Source organism: Apis florea, unplaced genomic scaffold (genome assembly GCF_048593485.1).
Source record: "Apis florea isolate Af1SG1 unplaced genomic scaffold, ASM4859348v1 contig_3068_pilon, whole genome shotgun sequence".
Classification (NCBI taxonomy): domain Eukaryota; kingdom Metazoa; phylum Arthropoda; class Insecta; order Hymenoptera; family Apidae; genus Apis; species Apis florea.
Window position 1 is genome coordinate 1,819,541 of NW_028256700.1, and position 19,848 is coordinate 1,839,388.

General features: G+C 35.6%; 1 protein-coding gene and 1 non-coding gene across 3 annotated transcripts in view; both read left to right on the forward strand.

The window, feature by feature from the left end:
• The first annotated feature begins 402 nt into the window (after nucleotides 1-402).
• On the forward strand, nucleotides 403-474 carry TRNAH-GUG (transfer RNA histidin (anticodon GUG)). Its single transcript has one exon. It is a non-coding gene; the product is annotated as a tRNA-His (tRNA).
• Nucleotides 475-1,151: 677 nt separating this feature from the next.
• crb (cell polarity complex component crumbs) overlaps nucleotides 1,152-19,848 on the forward strand; it is a 30,370-nt gene continuing 11,673 nt past the window's right edge. For both annotated transcript variants that reach the window (XM_086908219.1, XM_086908220.1), the window contains exons 1-5: nucleotides 1,152-1,447; nucleotides 16,881-17,251; nucleotides 17,368-17,548; nucleotides 17,872-18,045; nucleotides 19,478-19,805. In XM_086908219.1, coding sequence (XP_086764345.1) covers nucleotides 1,423-1,447; nucleotides 16,881-17,251; nucleotides 17,368-17,548; nucleotides 17,872-18,045; nucleotides 19,478-19,805 — 1,079 coding nt within the window. In that variant the 5' untranslated portion in view covers nucleotides 1,152-1,422. The remainder of the gene's footprint in view (nucleotides 1,448-16,880; nucleotides 17,252-17,367; nucleotides 17,549-17,871; nucleotides 18,046-19,477; nucleotides 19,806-19,848) is intronic.

The following is a 19,848-nucleotide window of genomic DNA, read 5'->3' on the forward strand; positions in this document are numbered from 1 at the left end:
TAAATTACATAATAATTTACTAAAACTTATAAATAAATAATTATATAATAAATAAATAAATATATAAAACTTCTTTTTTTACAATAGTTTTCTTATAATATTATATAAATATATCAATATGATATAGTATATAATATGATATACCATAGAAAGATAAAAATTTAAAAGTTAGTTCGTAAAATATAACATAACTATGGATAGAGGGCAACATAATCTTTAAAAGAGATTTTCTTTTTATCATTATTTATTTATTATGCTTAATAATATTATAAAATTATATAATAATGATTTAATAAGTATATTAAATAAATTATTATATGAAATATATAAAAAATTTAATATTACTATACTATATGATACAGAAAAATATATAAAAAGATACATTCTACAAGTCCTCTGATAGCCGTGATCGTCTAGTGGTTAGGACCCTACGTTGTGGCCGTAGTAACCCAGGTTCGAATCCTGGTCACGGCAATGTCTGACAAAATGACATTGTCACGGCAGAGGAGTTTTTTTTTTACCTAATTCTTTTTTCATTTATAATAATTAATTTTTTTCGATTAACTCATTAATTACACTTTTATATATTTATATATCGTACGTATCTTATCAACTAACATTATATCATATACGTTTCAGATTTTCTAGAAATTAATGTTTCAATTTAATATTACAAAATAAATAATTACATCATTATAAATATTTTTCGAGTTAGAGATTTTATATAATTGAAATATATATTATCTAATTCTTATTTCATTTTTGTATAATATTTACATATTACACTGCATAACAATGCAGTTTATAAGTAACCTAAAAAAACTTGAAAGTATTTAAAAATAATGAAAATTTATATTAATAATTTTTATTTATAAGTATTATTTATAAGTGTTCATGTATATTAATTTCAATAGTTAAAACGTTTAACATGAACAATTTCAATATAGAAATATTGAAATTTAATTGATAAAAATTCAAATTGCTTAAAACGCGATCTGTTGATCCGCACCTGGCAGTAGGATCAAGAGAAAGATAGATATAGAAGCGATCCAGACAGTGTTAGTAACGACACAGGGCCGTAGCGTGCTAGTGTTGAAGTAAAGGTGCTTAGAGTCGGTGGAGGGAGATTTCACAATAGCAACCGACCGTTCTCCAGAAGAGCCGCAGTCTCGCTCGGTGTGTGTTTCTCGGCAGTCGTAGTTGTTGCGGGTGGATGTATTACGTGAAGGAGCGAAGCGAACAGAATCGCTCTATAGTGCGTGAAAAGCATAAGCGTGCAGTTTTCCTAATTCAATACAAAATAAAAAGGACAGAGACGAGTGCGGTGACCGAGGATGTCTCGTGAGTGAATGTGCAACAAGAGACGCCGTAAGTGCGGGTGTCCTCGAATTCGATTGCAGATCTTTAGACCGGTCAACGACAATGCGGGCGCGATACGTCGTGGCAGGTGAGTAAGGCCCCGGGCATGTTCGCCATTCGTGCGTCGTTCTTACTCCGTGTTTCTCTTTGCTCACCGCTACAATCCCTACGGTCGCTTTACAAACTACGAACGATCCAAGACACGAACGTCAATTCTTTTAGTTTCAACAAATTGAACATAATTATTAAGTATTATTCGATTATCCATTAGCAAATAATATATTTCTATCGATATTGAGTTTTTATCTTTCTCGTGGCGGGTAACCTATGTTACATTGTCGTTCAAATTTATACGTGGATCAACGCAAACGATGAACTCAGTAGCGTTGAATTTGTGACAGGTGGGGAGACCGCCCTGCCAAACCGTTCCGCACACCTGATCGTCGTCTACCTGAAGTACTGTTATTTCTTCGTGTGTACTAAGATAGACTAAAATAAATTTTTGCTTTGCTTCATGAAAATTCTCTATAAATTCTATATTTTTTAATCTTTTTGCTAGATTTTTTTTATTTCTTTATTTTTTTCTATTTTTTTTTTTCTTTTTAGTATTCTTAATTTTTCTTCTTCAATTTCCTAATTATATATCTTTCTCATAAAGAAAATATTTATGATATACGTGCTATTTTATATTTTATCATTATTATTGACATAATAAACAAATGCATTATGTAAAATAACGATCGCTCGATCTTGCACGGTGTGTTGAAATCTCCGCGACTGACATCGAACAATATTCGAATTGCTTCGCAATTTTTAGCTTTTTGTTATTATTTTGATTTATCCAAGTATTATGTTAATGTAATATGTGAAAGGCAAAGGAACGAATTACAGAATTACGAAAGTCTGATCGATAATGTTGGTGCAATGACCAGGTAGCCTTATACTGGACATACTACTAAAGCGCTAAAGTAATTTAAAAGAAAAAATATACACAAAGATGCAATTTTTCTTTCATTCGAATCAAACCATTAGTTTAAGAATAAGAATGTTATGGATACGCGCAATCATTCGTGTACAAAAAAGTGATGGAAAAATTTTCAAATATTTTCATTTAAGTATTCGTATTAAATTCGTAAAACAGACCAGTAGGAATATCGATCGTCTTGCAATCTCATTGTGATATCTTGCGTTGTTCAACGACTTCCCTTTTACTAATTCCCTTACAAGGATAAATCAATGTATCTTTTTATTTAACGTTTGTTAATTAATTGCCAAAATATTTCTAGATAATTTTCCTTTTTTTATAACTTATAATTCTTTTACTAGTACTTTATAATCTCATTCGCGAAAGCTTTTAAAAGTTTTAACCAATTGCGACCAACGTTTAACACATATGCGAGAATGTAAGTATCAATTTCGACGCTTTTTTTCGCTCTCCGATCAATGCTAACTAATCTAATCGATTCTTGAAATTAAAGTGATCTGCTCGAGAATTACTTTTCGAACTAAAATATGGATATTTCGATGTTACGAGATCGTAATTTTTTTTATAAAAATTCACAAAGTTTAGAAATCATGCCGTCAAGCATAAAATTGAAACACATTTGAGGTATCTAGCTACTAGGATTTCCGAGCGAAGAAAAAACATACATATTTCGACTCGTCTAACGCAGGTGGAAGCCACGTCGGTGCATTAACGTTGATCCCTCGCTTCACGCTCAGGTGCGTGCCTCAAACGACACACGTATTCTACACACATACCAACCACTGCGCACAACAGAGGTTCCACATTCGTCGTTATACCTGGTGGACGATGCTAGTCTTAATCATTTTTCTTTCTTCTTATCGTCAGCGTAAAAAGACTCGACTAGATTCCGTAACAAGTGCATCGTTTTATTTCACGTCCAAGAAATTTTACCTCGCCGAGGAACGACGACTGCTAATAATATTTCCGATAATTGTAATTCAAACGTGTAAAATTGTTGAATAAAATTTGCACGACTGCTCTTCCCCCTTGTGAAACAAAAAACGTAAAAATCAAATTTATTTCAATCGTGGAAATCTTATCGATCGATTGCATTACTTTCTTATTGGAAGAGAAGATACAATTTATCAAGAATCGAATGTTTTATCAGTTGAGGAAATAATTCGCGTCGCAATAATTTTTCGCGGATACAATTGTTTCGATATAAATAAATATCGAATTGAATTTATTATTCGCGATATATAGTGGAAAATTTCCAAGATTCCTAGAGGAATGGTTTGATCAATTGCACACGTTGTTCCTATTTCGATATTACGTACGAATGTGGAACTTGGACATTCCAAAAGAATGCATTTTTTCGGGATCATCGAAGCGCGACCAACAGGAGAGTACAGTTCTGGCTGTTTTATTTCATTACTGTTCGTTTCGAATACAGTTTTGCCGCGATCGTATATTGTTGTTAACGATTATTGTCGCTCGTATAAAATACGCTAATATAAATAACAAATTTTATGCGTTTGCTTCTTACCATTCTAATATTACACCATAATTTTTTTACGTTGCAATTTGTTTTCTTCTTTCTTTTTTTTCTTTTTTTTTTTTTTTTTTTCGTCAGTCTCATTTTCCTGTTCCAATACGGCCTTACGATTTTTTTCTCTTTTCTATATTTTTTTTTTTTTTTTTTTCTCCTCTCGAATAATACGTAACGCTTGTAAATAAAATAAGAGTAATATTTGGAATCGTTTAACGAAATAAATATCGATATCGTTATTATTATTATCATTGTAACGCGTAGAATGTCATAGAATTGCCAAGTTACATTCCTTTAACGGTAGGTTTGATTAACTTTACTGTAACTGTATTAGTCATTACTTCCTGGATTCTCTAGCTTCCTTATACGCTTTGTACGAGGTAAACCGTTTTCTCGTTATTACGCTTCGAACAATTTTTATTTCATATATTACTCTACCTTCTATCAATTGTTATCAAAATGTTCATAAGAAAAAAATTGTATCATCGCGTTAATCCCTAAATAATAATATTACATCTTGTAACAAATAATATGATTTTTTTTTTTTCTTTCTTTAACCGAATTATTATCGAAACAAACGTGATTTTGATCTATTAATTTTACATGGCTATTATTATGGCGAAAGAATTGTTTCTCTCTTTTCTCTAATTAATTTCTCGTATAAAGTGTTTTTTTTTTTCTTTTTCGAAGCTTTCCAAGTCTTATTCGGAAATGTATGCTCGAAAGTCTGGTTATTATCAGGGAATTCAAGTGCTAGAAAATTCTTGAATAGTTCTTAAGTTGGGTGAAAGGTTTTTTTTTTTTTTTTTTTTTTTTTTTTTTTTTGAAAGAATTCCTGGGGACAGGATACTAGCGAGGTTCTCATGGGCCATGTGCTTAACGTTATTGTCTTTTCTACCTTCTTGTCTCTGGTTAGGATTATTCCTAATCTTTTCTACGTCTCAAAAAAAAGAAAAAAAACCACAGTTCAAATTTCCGAAAAATACGAACAATGCAGCATTGTATCGTGCTATATCACAGAAAATATATATTTTTTATATCGAAGCCAAATTAAAGTATCTTTTGATCATCGTCGTATTGTTTGTACGAGGAGATATGAATTAGTTAGAAGTATTAATATCATAGAGATCGCTTCCTCCGTAATTTAATACGAATCAGTTACATGTATAATAATAACAACAACAACAATAATAATAATAATAATAATAATGTATAAAATAACACGAAAACTATCGCAAGCAAATAATCGAAAGTAACGACGAGCGTTTCTATATCATTTCCTTTTTTTATATAAATTTCGAATCGATCAAATATTTGCTAAACGTTTGCAAAAATGTTTCTCGCCCGACGAGTCTCGTTAAACATTTGTCAAATAAAGTTAAACAAAGCACAAGTTAAAATTATTTATTTTTCAAATGTAAATAGTAAAAGTTTCGTATCGAAACGGTTATTGAAATTGATCTAGAATTTACACACTTGTTCGATTCGATTAATTAAATAATTCGCTCGCGATTACAATTATTTACGCCTCCCGCGATTCGTTGGATTTAACCAGACCATATATGACTCATCCATCACGTACACCAATTAAACCGACCAACATATATATATATATATATGCACCAACGCACGAAATAATTTCTATCGATCACACGCAACCGAGGAGGGACGAAATTATAGGTGGCGCGTGTAGAACTTTCATCGAAGGAAAAAACTGTGGCGTTTAGGGCGACGTTCGTTTCGAGCCGATTACATTATATATTTCGCTTCGATTCTATCGCATCCAACGTTATCGATGAAATTCACGAATCCTTTTTTTTTTTTTTTTAAAATCACGCGGTTAATTAAAATATATTATTCTATTCGTCGCGATCCAATGTCAGTGCGTTTTCGAAAGTAGTCGCACGCATATCAATCATTCTCTATCTCTCATACGAGAGACCTTATATTTCAATTTTGCATGGTTTATCGTCATCCCAGAATGATCAAAAAATATAGCACGCGTGTCCTTACAAATCTTATCGAGTTGGATTCTCTCGGGTCGAGGAAAAATTCGTGCACGATCATGCGTTGAAAATATACAAATGTGTGAAAAAACACTCGTGTCGTTTAATTTTTTTAATAATAGAAAAACTGGTTTTCCGATCCATTTATTAAAGTAGGGCAATGTATCGTCTTGTATCCGTCGTGGATGTTCCGCTCGAGTCGAACGACGTGGTCGGGAAATTAAGCAGCATTCGCAACTATTGTATCCTTTTTTTTTTTTTAACGTAAAATGAGACACACAAGTTGAAAAAAAAAAAGGAACCAAGTTCAGCGTATCCTCGTGCCACTTTTTCTTCTGTGCAACCGTGTGCCAGATTTTATCGAAAATTGCATGCTAGGTAGGAATCGAAAAACGCGATACGCGTGCAAATTCTACGTGGACGACTAATTTGAATGGTAATTAAAATTCGTATTGTTCTATGGACGCGAGAAGGCGTCCCGTTTAACAGCGGGACGGAAAACGGTTCCCATTCAAATCCTACGCGACGAACTTTCCACGACCACGTGATATACCGCTTTGTCGCTCGTGGAACGCGTATACGTATACTTTGCTTGCACGTTCGCATCGATACGTTTCACTTGGAAAACCGATAGTTTCGCGGATTCCCTTTGTGAATCCATTCCATCGGGCGAAACTTCACATGCAGATAAATTCGTAAAACGATTTTCGCCAATTCCATTCATCGCCGTGTCGTTCGAGATAAAGCGTACACTCGATTCTGTTCCCTGCTTAACATCCGCGATTCGTAACACTCGTTGTCTTCCGACGCGTGATTCGTTTCATTTCGTTTCTTATTCGTACGTTTTTCAATCAATCGCGATCTTCAATTTTTCCTTCAATTTTTTCATTAATCGATCGACGTAAATTAAATAAATTTTCGATCGACGATGAAACGAGGCTCGTCGTTGAAAAATGCGTTCTCGTGTGTATAGCGTCAAAAGAGTCGTTGACGTTAGTTAAAACGCGAGTAAGAGACAATATTCTTTTTCTCGCTTCCGTCTATTCTTTGCTTCGAGTGTCGCACACTCTCCAACTGCCGATCTCGAGTATCCTTCTCTCCTGGGCGATCGACACCTATTATACATTATACGTCTATGTACACGTACGAAAGAGTGACGGTACTCTCGTCACCCGAAACACAAAAGGATCACCATGACGGTTCTTCCTCGCCGATATATTTTTCCTTCCCTCTTTTTAGAGCGTGTCATTTTTAAAAACGAGGAAAGAAAACAATGGTAAGTGCGCGCGTATATACGTATTATTATTTCAATACACTCAGAACGTTGCCAACCAATCTAAATCTTGGCGTTATTACACTCAGTTCTTCACCCCCTCTATCTATCTTTTTCCCCTTCGTGTTAAAATATCTGGCACGTTACCAGATCGCGTCTCGCTTATGATTAAAAAAAAAAAAATCATCGTCAAAGATCAACGTTCCACTTTTTCTTCGCTGCTTATAAACCATTTTCTCATCGAACGTGCCCTTTCGTTCCCTAAAATATTTTAATACGACTTAACTAAACCCGCTGAAATATTAAAGTGAATGAAAAATATTTATACGCGAGAGCGAAGAGCAAAGAGACGAGTGATTGGATGTGAAGATCCTTAAGAGAAGAACGTAACTATTGGGTGTGCAAATAAGATCATAACTTCTCACCGAATTCGGACCGCTCGTGGCGCCATCTGAAACATCGTTCTTTTGTTTTTAAGAAAAGTCGTGACGAGCGCTGTAAGAGTTTCCAGTACAACAATTTCGAGCGAGAAGCGTCATTCGCGTCGCTACTTGTTCTTTGCGTTTCAACTTGGAAAATCGGCTGTTGAAGCTATCGAAATGGTTTGCGCGGCAGAGAACGTATGTTACGGAAAAAGTCGTGCAAAAAGTCGTAGCAAAGATTCAAAGCTGGAAATTTTAATTTGGAAAACGACGATCGTTGCACCGAGAAAGTTCGACGATGGTGAGTCAAAGGAATCGTCGCACCGAGAAAGATCGGGATACAATCTTGAATTTGGAAAAAAAAGAGGAGAGAACTTATTTGCACACCTAATAGAGATGGTCGATTTCACGGATCGTTGTCGTGGGTTCGGGTCCATTTGAATCCATTCGCTGATCATCCTGCGCCGAAGCTGCGGTAAAAGTTTATACCGTTATCGAAAGAAGGAGAGAGATATCGTGCGGCGAATATACACAGCGGCAGCGTTGCTCAAAACGTGCTCCCGAGACATCGCACACAACCGGAAGCTCTAGTAAAGCGCCTTTCGTTCGGGATTGCAACGATGCACGCCACGTTATACCAAGGCCATTATTCAAATCTGCTTCTCTCGAGGACGAACGACTTCTCCGCCTCGTTTTTCTTCCTCTATCCATCGATCGTTGCTTCTCTCCAAATATGTGTAATTTCCACTGATTTTATATTATATCGTTATCTCGTATCGTCGTCTCTATGATTGTTATCTTATATAATAGATAACCTCGTTGAATTCAAGCGCAGCGTACGCTTGGATGAGAAATATTTTCGAAAAGCGTCCGCGTTTACTTGACTGGACTAGAGACTGTGTGTTTCCAGAGAAAATTCTAACATTTAAGGAAAATGATGAAGTAACGGATTCCGAAGAAAGATATTCACGTTTCTTTATTTCTTGTCTTGTTCATTAATCAAATCAATTAATTTTAACACGCGTATCCTTTTTTCTGTATCATCGAAATTCTTCTGTCTATCTACGTTTGTGCGTAAAAAAAGAGAGAAAAAAAAATAAGTGGAAAAGAATACGCGTCAAATTGGAGAAAGATATCCCATAAACCGGGATACACAAACGCGCAGTTTTTCTCACAAAATTGTCGAGAAAGTTGCCTCGGCCTCGCGAACTCGAGCATCGCGCGCAAAGGTATTTCATAGTTACACCTCATTTCTATTTTAAATATAAATATAAATCATATTAAAGATAATGAACGAAATATCGAATTTGGATTGTTTTATCGGAGAAAGTTCTTATCTCGTATTAAAAACGTTGCGATTTTACGACTTTTGTTTGACAGATTGCCGAATAAAAAAAAAAAGTGAAATTAAAATTATTTAATACCATCCTCCTCCCCCTCCTCGTTGCGTTTAGTTCCGCTTTCTAAACGTAAAATGCGTGCTCGACAATTTCCAATTCTAATTTCTTCTATTCATCAGGAGCAGCATCCTCGTTCGTTATATCGCGATATTCAATAACACGTGTATATTGTTACGAAACGGATCGAACGCATCCTTCGAGCGAAACCTTGTTTTCCGTTATAAGCAATAATAAACGAATAATAAACGACGAATGCACGCTCGACGTACAATTTCGCGAATTTTTCGAGCGCTGATTTTTTTCCTTCTTTTTTTTTTTTTTTTTTAACTCCTCGCCAGATCCCCTCCTCTCAAACGTCAATGCACACGATCACCCGTTCGCGTTATGCAATCGATGCACGTCAATCAAAGGCGCGTCCGTCCACTCGTGGCAAATTGTGTACACGCGATAAAGTTGAGCGGTCTCGAATATTTTTATGCGCAAGCGAACGAGATCCGACATGTCTGTCATTACACCGCCAGGAATCTAGTAATGCAGTATCCTTCATCCTTCTTTCTTCCCTCGAAATTTTCGAATCCTGACCTCTCCTTCCCCTCGTTCGCCTCATCACAATTATCCAATCCGTATCAGCCAATGGAATTCGCTCGTTATCCTTGCGTTCCACATTCGCTCGAGAACCACTGCTCGAACGATCCCTTCTCTCTCTCCCTCTGTCGTCCAATGTATCTATCGAGAACCGCGCTGGTATTTATATATAACGTAATTCGACGGGAATTGGCATTTTTTCGCGGGGCAGCAAATTAATCCACGTGTTTCCTTCAAATTTCGATTTCCTCGAATGGTTCGTTCTCGTCGCCACCGCTTCTTTTCCAAGCCCGATTGGCGAGCTGTGGTATTACATAAAATTGCATAAAAAAACGGCGCGGTGTGGCGCGTTAAAAGTGGTGGTCGGGAAAAAGAAATGAAAAGTGAGTTCCCGAGGATCATCGATCCCTCGACTTTTGAGATGAAACGCGATCCGGGGAGGGGAGGGGAGGAATTCTCCTTCGGCTTCGAAAAGGAAAATGTGGTGGAGGGGGAAGAAAGGCTGGAGCGAGGGAGCGAGAATCGTACGATTTTTCGAAACGTGCCGTGGGAAAATTTCGACGGAACGGATTTCCATTAATCGAGTTTTGCACTCGTATTTGTATCTGGGTGAAACTAATATAATAAATATAATATAGTGATAAAATATAGGATGGTACAAGAGTGCAAAGGATTAAGATATCCAGCAAGTAAAATTTCATCTGGTAAGGAAAGGAATTATATTAGTATTGGATAATTTTGTGAATTTCAATTCTACACTCGATCAAACGCGACACGATGTTTGCAGATTGCAGCAGGGATTCTATATAGTACACATAGTTGAGTAGGTGGGCGTAAGTGGACACATCCAGTATGTGTTTGCGCGAGAACGAATGCGAGGCAACGAAAATGGACGGAATCTCGGTGGATAAAGTATCGATAAGAGAATCGTGCTGTAAATAAAAAGATAAGATTTCGTACGATTAATAGGATATTATCTATGTATATTTTATTTTACGTTACGACAATTATCGATTCCGAGAGAGAGAGAGAGAGAAATAGATTTTTGTTTCATTACACGGTGATACCCGTTTGACAGCTCATACCCATTAAAACGAGCATGAGCTGTCAAAAAATAAAAAGTGTTTGAAAACAAATTATAAATTACCAAGAAACTCATTTCCAATTAAAATTATGCAAATACAATTTCCTCGACAATGAAATAACATAATTTACAACTATGTGCTTGGCAATCTCTTTGAATTTCTTTTTTTCTTTTTTATATATCGAAAAGTCAGGATCGATACGCAACAATTCACTACGCTATATCGTGTTTTAAAATTTTAAGGTGATCCTTTAAATATACGTTCTCTCTCTCTCCCGTTATTAAGAGCGTCGAATCTCTGAAATCATAGACTTTTTCTTCCCTAATTGGACTCGTACAACTTGGTTGTGTAAGCGAGCCACGAGGTTAAACAGACGCGATTAAATTCTCGTTCAGTTACTTTCCTTCGACGATTCTTGGAGGAATTAATTCCCCCATTAGCTCTCGGCGCGTGCGCACTTGGAAACGTACGACAGATAAAATATTTTATTTATCGTATTTTCATCCAACGATTGTTGATCGCGTCGCGCGACTCAGGTTCTTACAAATTCCTTACATACATACGTATACCCTGTTACAAAACGGAATAGAGAAGAGTGAGTCATCGAAAATATAACCTGTTTTTTCTTAACGCGTGTCCAACGTCTCTATCGAAGATAGATCACTTTGAATCATATATATATATATATATCGATTTGCTCACGGAATAGTTTATTATACGATATCACAACGGAATACACATATTATTTTTATCGTTGCCACAAGTGATATTACACGTTTGTTATTATAACATTGATTAATCTTGAAATATAAATGGCGAATCAAAAAAATATGAGAAGGTCGTAAAAAAGAGATAGATAAGATTGGATTTAATAATAAAACAAAGCACGCGACTACTGCGATATTTGTACGTGTATCGAGCATGCGCCGAGATAAAAAATTTGTTTGAAATTCTTCGAAACTCCATAACAAAAAAAAAAAAAAAAAATTGTCAATTATATCGTGCAACGAGAATTAAAACAATCCGCGATTAAAAAACCCTCGTTGAATACATTTTAATTTCCAAAAAAAAAAAAATATTAAACACTTTTAATTACCACTCGTTCGTCGAAACGCGTGGAAATTTTTTCTCTCATTTCTTTTTCTTTTTTTTTTTTTAACATCTCACAATACACGCAATATCGTTATTTTTTAACAGACATATATCATTTTTATACACCCTCCTTTCTCGTTTTTAATTTATAATTGCGAGAAGGGAGATAATTTATCGATATTCATCGTCTATTATCCGCCAGTCGTTGCTTCTATTATCTTTATAAGTTCACGTACACCTATTAACGCGCACAGCATCTCGAATATAGGTAGCTTTCTGTATATAGCAACAAAGAAAGTTAAACGGGAGAAGGCGTGGCAAGGCTCGCTGTTGAGTCATATAATTGCAGTCACATGTGAGCATACATGCCATACGAATCTATTCACTACGTTAAAAATGTTAAGAAACCTTTATCCACGAGTCCATCCTTCTTTCATCCTTCCCCGAATTTTTCATTCCCTAAATATATGTAACGAACCTATCTTAATAAAACTGCTTTATCCTTCCTTCCTTTCTTTCTTTCTTTCTTTCCCGTGCAAATTGTAGAAACGCGACTCGTCTAACGCAAGCAACTTCTCGCAGAGAAGAAGAAGAAGAGGAATTCTTACCGAACATAACAAACGAATCGTGAAAATTTTACACAAAAGACTGCCCGATTCGTTATGCTTTCTAGCGGTAGACTTTCTAATATACCAAGTAAAATAAAGAAAAGAAAAATACTAGGAAATTTGTACACACAGGTGTGCAAGTAAAAAATATCGACATCGTGTATATCGATCAATTGTAAATTTTCGATTCTTTTATAAATATATGTTATATTTGTATGACAAAGCTACGTGTTGGCCAATGTTAAAAGTGTGACAAATGCACGGAGAACGAGAAACACTTCCGAGAAATCTTTCTCTCGCGCGCGAGCGCAAGTGACTTCAATGCCTGCACAGTCACGAAACCGAGAACGGAGAGGCTCTCCTATCGATTCATCGTTGCGCGGCCAGCCGCGCGTCACCATATTGGTCGTTGCGTTCCTCTCGAAGAAAAGGAAGTCACTTCCTGTTATTTACCGTTTTATCTCACGATCGTTGCGATATACGTATGAATTTTCATTAACGAGAAATCAAACCTTCCCTCTCTTTTAAATAAAAGAAAACTTTTCTTTTCGAGATTGCAACAGCAAATAATCTACGTGAATACAATTATTTTTCTTTTTTAGAGATTGCAAATAATCAACGTGAGTACAATTATTTTTCTTTTTTCGAGATTGCAAATAATCAACTTGAATACAATTATTTTTCTTTTTTCGGATTGATTCGACTTTTCCCTGCGAAAATACAATCGTTTTCTCATTGACGTGTTGTTTTATATTTTAAATGTAAGAAAACTTTTCTTTTCGAGATTGCAAATAACCAACGTGAATACAATTATTTTTCTTTTTTCGAGATTGCAAATAACGTGAATACAATTATTTTTCTTTTTTCGGATTGATTCGACTTTTCCCTGCGAAAATACAATCGTTTTCTCATTGACGTGTTGTTTTATATTTTAAATGTAAGAAAACTTTTCTTTTCGAGATTGCAAATAATCAACGTGAATACAATTATTTTTCTTTTTTCGGATTGATTCGACTTTTCCCTGCGAAAATACAATCGTTTTCACATTGACGTGTTGTTTCATATTTTAAATGTAAGAAAACTTTTCTTTTCGAGATTCCAACTAATCAGCAAATAATTAACGTGAATAGAATTATTTTTCTTTTTTTTTTTTTCTTCAAATAAATTCGATTGTACCCGCGAAAATACAATGGCGTTTTCATATTGGCGTTTTGTTTTATATTTTAAATGTAAGAAAACTTTTCTTTTCGAGATTGCAAATAATCAACGTGAATACAATTATTTTTCTTTTTTCGGATTGATTCGACTTTTCCCTGCGAAAATACAATCGTTTTCTCATTGACGTGTTGTTTCATATTTTAAATGTAAGAAAACTTTTCTTTTCGAGATTGCAAATAATCAACGCGAATACAATTATTTTTCTTTTTTCGAGATTGCAAATAATCAACGTGAATACAATTATTTTTCTTTTTTCGAGATTGTAAATAATCAACGTGAATACAATTATTTTTCTTTTTTCGAATGGATTCGACTGTACCCGCGAAAATACAATCGTTTTCTCATTGACGTGTTGTTTCATATTTTAAATGTAAGAAAACTTTTCTTTTCGAGATTGCAAATAACCAACGTGAATACAATTATTTTTCTTTTTTCGAGATTGCAAATAATCAACGTGAATACAAATATTTTTCTTTTCTCTTTTCGGATTGATTCGACTTTTCCCCGCGAAAATACAATCGCGTTTGGCGTTGTTATTTTAAATAAAAGAAAACTTTTCTTTTCAACTAATCAGCAAATAATCAATGTGAACAGAATTATTTTTATTTTCGAATGGATTCGACTGTGCCCGCGAAAATACAATCGCGTTTTCGCGTTGTTTTATATGCGAATCGCGCAAATACTCACGAGTTCCTGCCGCGCGTTCGTTCCCGAACGTGTCGCGTGCGCTCATGCGAGAGGATCGTGGAAAAACTCTACGAGGCAGCGCGATACGAATCTTAATTAAAAAGATATACCTTGTTGCCGCGCTTCCTTCCATCGGATTCCAATGATTTCGTTACGATTTAATATCTTCTTCTCGTGCAAAAAAAACTCTATCCTCGAGTTTATCTTTACAACGATGCGACGTCATATATGATAAACTGAACTGCTCCTAGCCGCTTTGTCAAAGAATATCGCGCAAAGTATTGAGATTTCGCGCTTAGATATCTGTTCAAATCTGTTTCAAATCAACGTTGTATTAAGATATTAACGCCAGCATTTGACAAATCCGTTCGTTGTTTGGCTCGATACGTAAAGAAAATGAATAAATTGGAAGGAAATGGCAGAAACGCTCAAGGTTTTTTCTTGAAATGGAAAACGGAGATGGCGCGCACGTTTTTCTATTCAGCGCCTTCTTAAGAAACGCCATTAAAACTGGTTTCAACTTAATTCCTGCCCCATTGTTAATTATTTAGTCAATTCCTCTTGTTAATGACGTTTCGGTGATTAACGATGATAACTAGTGTAAAAAGAATTATTGCTTCCCTCCAACCGTCTTTCCTTCTTGTATCGATACACGGTTTCTTTTTCCAATTAAATGTTCATTCTTTTCGAAAATATAATAGATTCATATAATAGATTTATCGTCGTAAAACAAAACTTGTTAAATCGTATCGTTTTTCACCATAAAATAATCTCCCCTTCTAACCTCACCTTAAAATTGTGCATCTCATGCATTATTTATCGGTTATCACCGATTGCCTTCTTCGAGTGCAGTTCATGAACCTTGTTCAAAAGTTAGGAAAAAGTTATTCTATTTTTAAAATAGAATTAGATAGAATCCGAGATATAACGCGATATAAGAATGTAAATATGGGAGAGTCATGATAATATCGTTTCACTTGTGAATTACCAAAGTGAAAGAAAAATACAAATACAACTAAACGAATTTTCGTCGTGCAAAGAAATCGAATCTTTCGATGTATTTCGATTGGAATCCAATATCGTCGTTATTCAGGTTTCGAACTAATAATGATAACAGAAATTAGAACACCGTCGCATACCGTCGATTACGAGCGCTCTCCCACTTTTTTCCATCGATAATTGTCGAAGAAAAATCATCAGAAATCGTCATTCCATCAAAAGTCGAAAGTTATATTATATCCTCGCATGTATTATCGATATAAATAAATATAATTTGTTATGTGATCGAATATTAATTTTTGAATATTCGTTTTTCAATACTTACAAATTGATTGTAGTCAAATTATCAAAAAATTATTCGAGAATTCATACACTCCTCCTCCTCCTCCATTTCATCAAAAGTTGGAATTATTATTCTCGCAATTTATCGATATAAATAAACGTAATTTGTCGTGTTACTGAAATGCTACAATCTGGATGTTAAAAGTTATATCATTCTGCAATTTATCGACATAAATAAATATAAATTGTTACGTAATCGAGTAATTTTTGAACATTCGTATTCGTTTTTTCAGTACTTATTGATCTACCACATTCTTCTATCGATACCTATAATTATCGATTAGAAAAATCATCAAAAATCATCATTCCATCAAAAGTTATATTATTTTCCCAATTTATGAATATAAATAAATGTAATTTGTGCAATCGAAATTCTGCGTGGAATTAATTTTTAAATATTCGTATTTCAATACAAATTTATTGATTGCAGCGCTCTCATATAATTGTCGAAACGATCGATTAGAAAAATCATCAAAAATCATCATTCCATCAAAATTTATATTATTCTCACAATTTATGAATATAAATAAATATAATTTGTGCAATCAAAATTCTACGTGAAATTAATATTTGAATTTCAATACTTACAAATTTATTGATTGCAGCGCTCTCATGTAATTGTCGAAACGATTAGAAAAATTATTCGAAAATTTGACCCTTTCTTCACACTTCATCAAAATTACTCTCGCAATTTATGAATATAAATAAATATAATTTGTGCAATCGAAATTCTGCGTGGAATTAATATTTGAATATTCGTATTTCAATACAAATTTATTGATTGCAGCGCTCTCATATAATTGTCGAAACGATTAGAAAAATTATTCGAAAATTTGACCCTTTCTTCATACTTCAAAATTATTCTCACAATTTATGAATATAAATAAATATAATTTGTGCAATCAAAATTCTACGTGAAATTAATATTTGAATTTCAATACTTACAAATTTATTGATTGCAGCGCTCTCATATAATTGTCGAAACGATCGATTAGAAAAATCATCAAAAATCATCATTCCATCAAAAGTTATATTATTTTCCCAATTTATGAATATAAATAAATGTAATTTGTGCAATCGAAATTCTACGTGAAATTAATATTTGAATTTCAATACTTACAAATTTATTGATTGCAGCGCTCTCATATAATTGTCGAAACGATCGATTAGAAAAATCATCATTCCATCTAAAGTTATATTATTTTCCCAATTTATGAATATAAATAAATATAATTTGTGCAATCGAAATTCTGCGTGGAATTAATATTTGAATATTCGTATTTTTCAGTACTTACAAGTTTATTAGTAGTGACCGACGAAGCGCCGCAAGATATCAGACACAAGAATCACGATGAGCGTCCCAGAGAGGCTTACTTCAACGGGTCGGCATTCCTGAAATTGAGCTCGTTCGTGTCCGTGCACAGGCACAGCGGTATGAGTTTTCGAACTTGCGAGGGTGGCCGACTGTTCGTGCAAAAGTACAACGAGGACTCGATCAGCCTCGAGGTGACCCCGGACGGGCTTCTGTTCGCCGCCATGGTCGACCAGCAGAGATACAAAGCGAGGCTGAACGCCAGGCTGTTGAACAACGCTTGGCACAATGTCAATCTATTTTTCAGACTCGGGAATCTCACCTTAAACGCGGCTGGACACACTCAGGTAATCTGTCTTTCCAAACATTTTCTCTCCATTCCTTTTTCTTCCTTCTTCTTTCTCCTATAATTCTCAACTCCAAATTTTTCCACCAATTCTCGTAAATTTGATTCCACGCTCAGGTGATCGCCAACGCAACGTACAACGCTGCGATTCTTACGTTGCCCGATTACGACATGAACGGGTCTCTCATCGTGGGTGAAGGATTCAAAGGGTGCATCCTGCAGGGCCCTGGGATTCTTTTCAACGACACGATGAATAACGGGGCAGTTTTTGGCCCCTGCCCTGCGGAAAATAAAGGATGTAAGGATATCTTTCTCATTCAACGTACGAATCGAAAATCCGCGAAGAAAGATAGTAGAAAATCTATAGAATCTAGATAGATATAAGTCATACATCGTAGTAGTTGATATATTTTCCTTTATTTATTTATTTTTTTTTTTCGTAGAACGGAATAGAGAAAGAAAGAAAGAAAAAACAGTATCTATCGCACATGAGAGTGAAGATCACAAATTCTATCTATTCCCTGCGTGAATTTTCAGATTTTACACAGACGAGTGTGCTCGTGTGTATCACTTGTACACAGCAAATTGCATGCCAGAAACTCTCTCCTACGAAACTTTCAGGTGGTACGAGCAGCGGACTTAACTCGGCTGGTGTAGGATCGAGCGTGATCACCACCATGGATTTCTGCTATCTCGAGCCGTGCATGATGCATGGTAAATGCGTGTCACGCCAGGATCGTTACGAGTGTCACTGTTACGCCCGATATTCAGGCAACAACTGTCAAATTGACAACGGTAGACCGATTGACGTCGAATATCATCACGTACGGGGGAGAGGAGGGAGATTTTGGCACCCGAGCGAAAGACAGATCCATGGCAAATTATACGATTCCTCCTTGTTCTTATCTTCATTCTTATTTAAACCCTTTGCACTCTTTAGCTTAGACGAAGAATTTCTCGAGATGATTTGAATGAGATGAATTAAAAACTTTTAAAATATTTTATCTATCTATCTTCACGTGTAAAGAGAGAATCGTCGAATATTGTTGCTCGATTCCAATAACCGATTCCAATCGTCGTTCATCGTCGTATATTATTCTTATTTTTCATCTTCTTGTACCGATCTACTAACATCTCTGTTTCAATCGCTGTTTTCCTTCTCTCCGTTTCTTGACGGAATAGAAATGATTTCGTCGTTATTCGACGACGAAAAGATTCATCTTGAACTAATTTTCGCCCGCTGTTTTCTCTCTCTCTGTTTCAATCTCTCTCAACGAAATCATTCAGTTAATTAGTCAATAACTAACGAAGAATCAAACTTGAATTAATTTCATTACAGTATTCATGAAAATACGCTTGTTGCAAAACTCGGAAACATATTTGAAAATAATATTTGCATCGCCGTCATTTCAGAGAAAAATCCAACCACGCTCTCTTAAGATTGAAGAGGAATCTACACTCGTTATTAGCGATATTTTAAAAAGAATCAAACGTAGATGAATATTGCCGTTCGAATTGCTGCATCTCCAATCCAAGTGGCGATTAATCCTGGAGAAAGAAAAGAAAAAGTTCGTTGTTAAGCAGTTCTTTGAATTATTAAATTATTTCACGTTTCGAGCGAGAAGTGCTCGAAGACAAGATTTTGTTTCGCGAAAGTAAATATATTACAAAAGGGGAAAACAATAAATATTTAGATACGTCTTTATACGAGGATACCACTCGTCTCGTTCTCGAGGTGGTTTCGTCTTTGGGAGGGGAGAAGGGAAAGGAAAAAAATTCATATATCTTCTTCCTATGTTTCACATTCAAAATAGAATAGAAATTTCAGATAGAAATCTAACCATTTATATTGTTCTACGCTTTATAAGATTGAAGAAGAGGAAATCTATTTTAAAAAGAATCGAACATTCGAATTTCCTTCTTCAAGTGGTGGCGGAGAGCGCAAAGGGTTGAAAATTTCGAAAAATATCGATCGCCATGTATTCTCTTTTTAGACTTCAGATATTAACCTTGCACGAACGCTTTCCTTTCGCTTGCAGCAATATCACATCCTTTAAATTCTACTCCTCCTAATCGTAATATCTCCAAACAAATTTCTCTCTCTCTCTCTCTTACGCAGCATGTCTCTTATCCAGCAACAGGTGTTTGGGCTTCACTGTGTGTCGCACGCTTCTTCATTTCCAATAAGAAATCGGCTAATAATAAAATGGCGCGACGAATTCGACAGGTCCGCCGTGCTCGAGTGGGCCATGCCGCAACGGTGGCACGTGCAGCGAGGACGCGAAAGGGGACTTCAGCTGCGCGTGCAAGCCCGGCTTCACCGGGCTTCACTGCGAGTCGCAGCTGGGCGTGCGGGTTTGCGAGCAGAGCCCGTGCAGGAACGAGGGCGTGTGCTTGGCGGTGACCGAGGCCGAGTACAAGTGCGACTGCCAGCCTGGATGGAGCGGGAAGAATTGCGAGGCGAACATAAACGAGTGCTCGCCGAACCCTTGCAGGCACGGCGGGGTCTGCATCGACGGTGTCAACAATTACACGTGCATATGCGAGCGAACTGGGTGAGTCCCCTTTCCTCCCCACCTCCCAAACGAGGATTTCTCA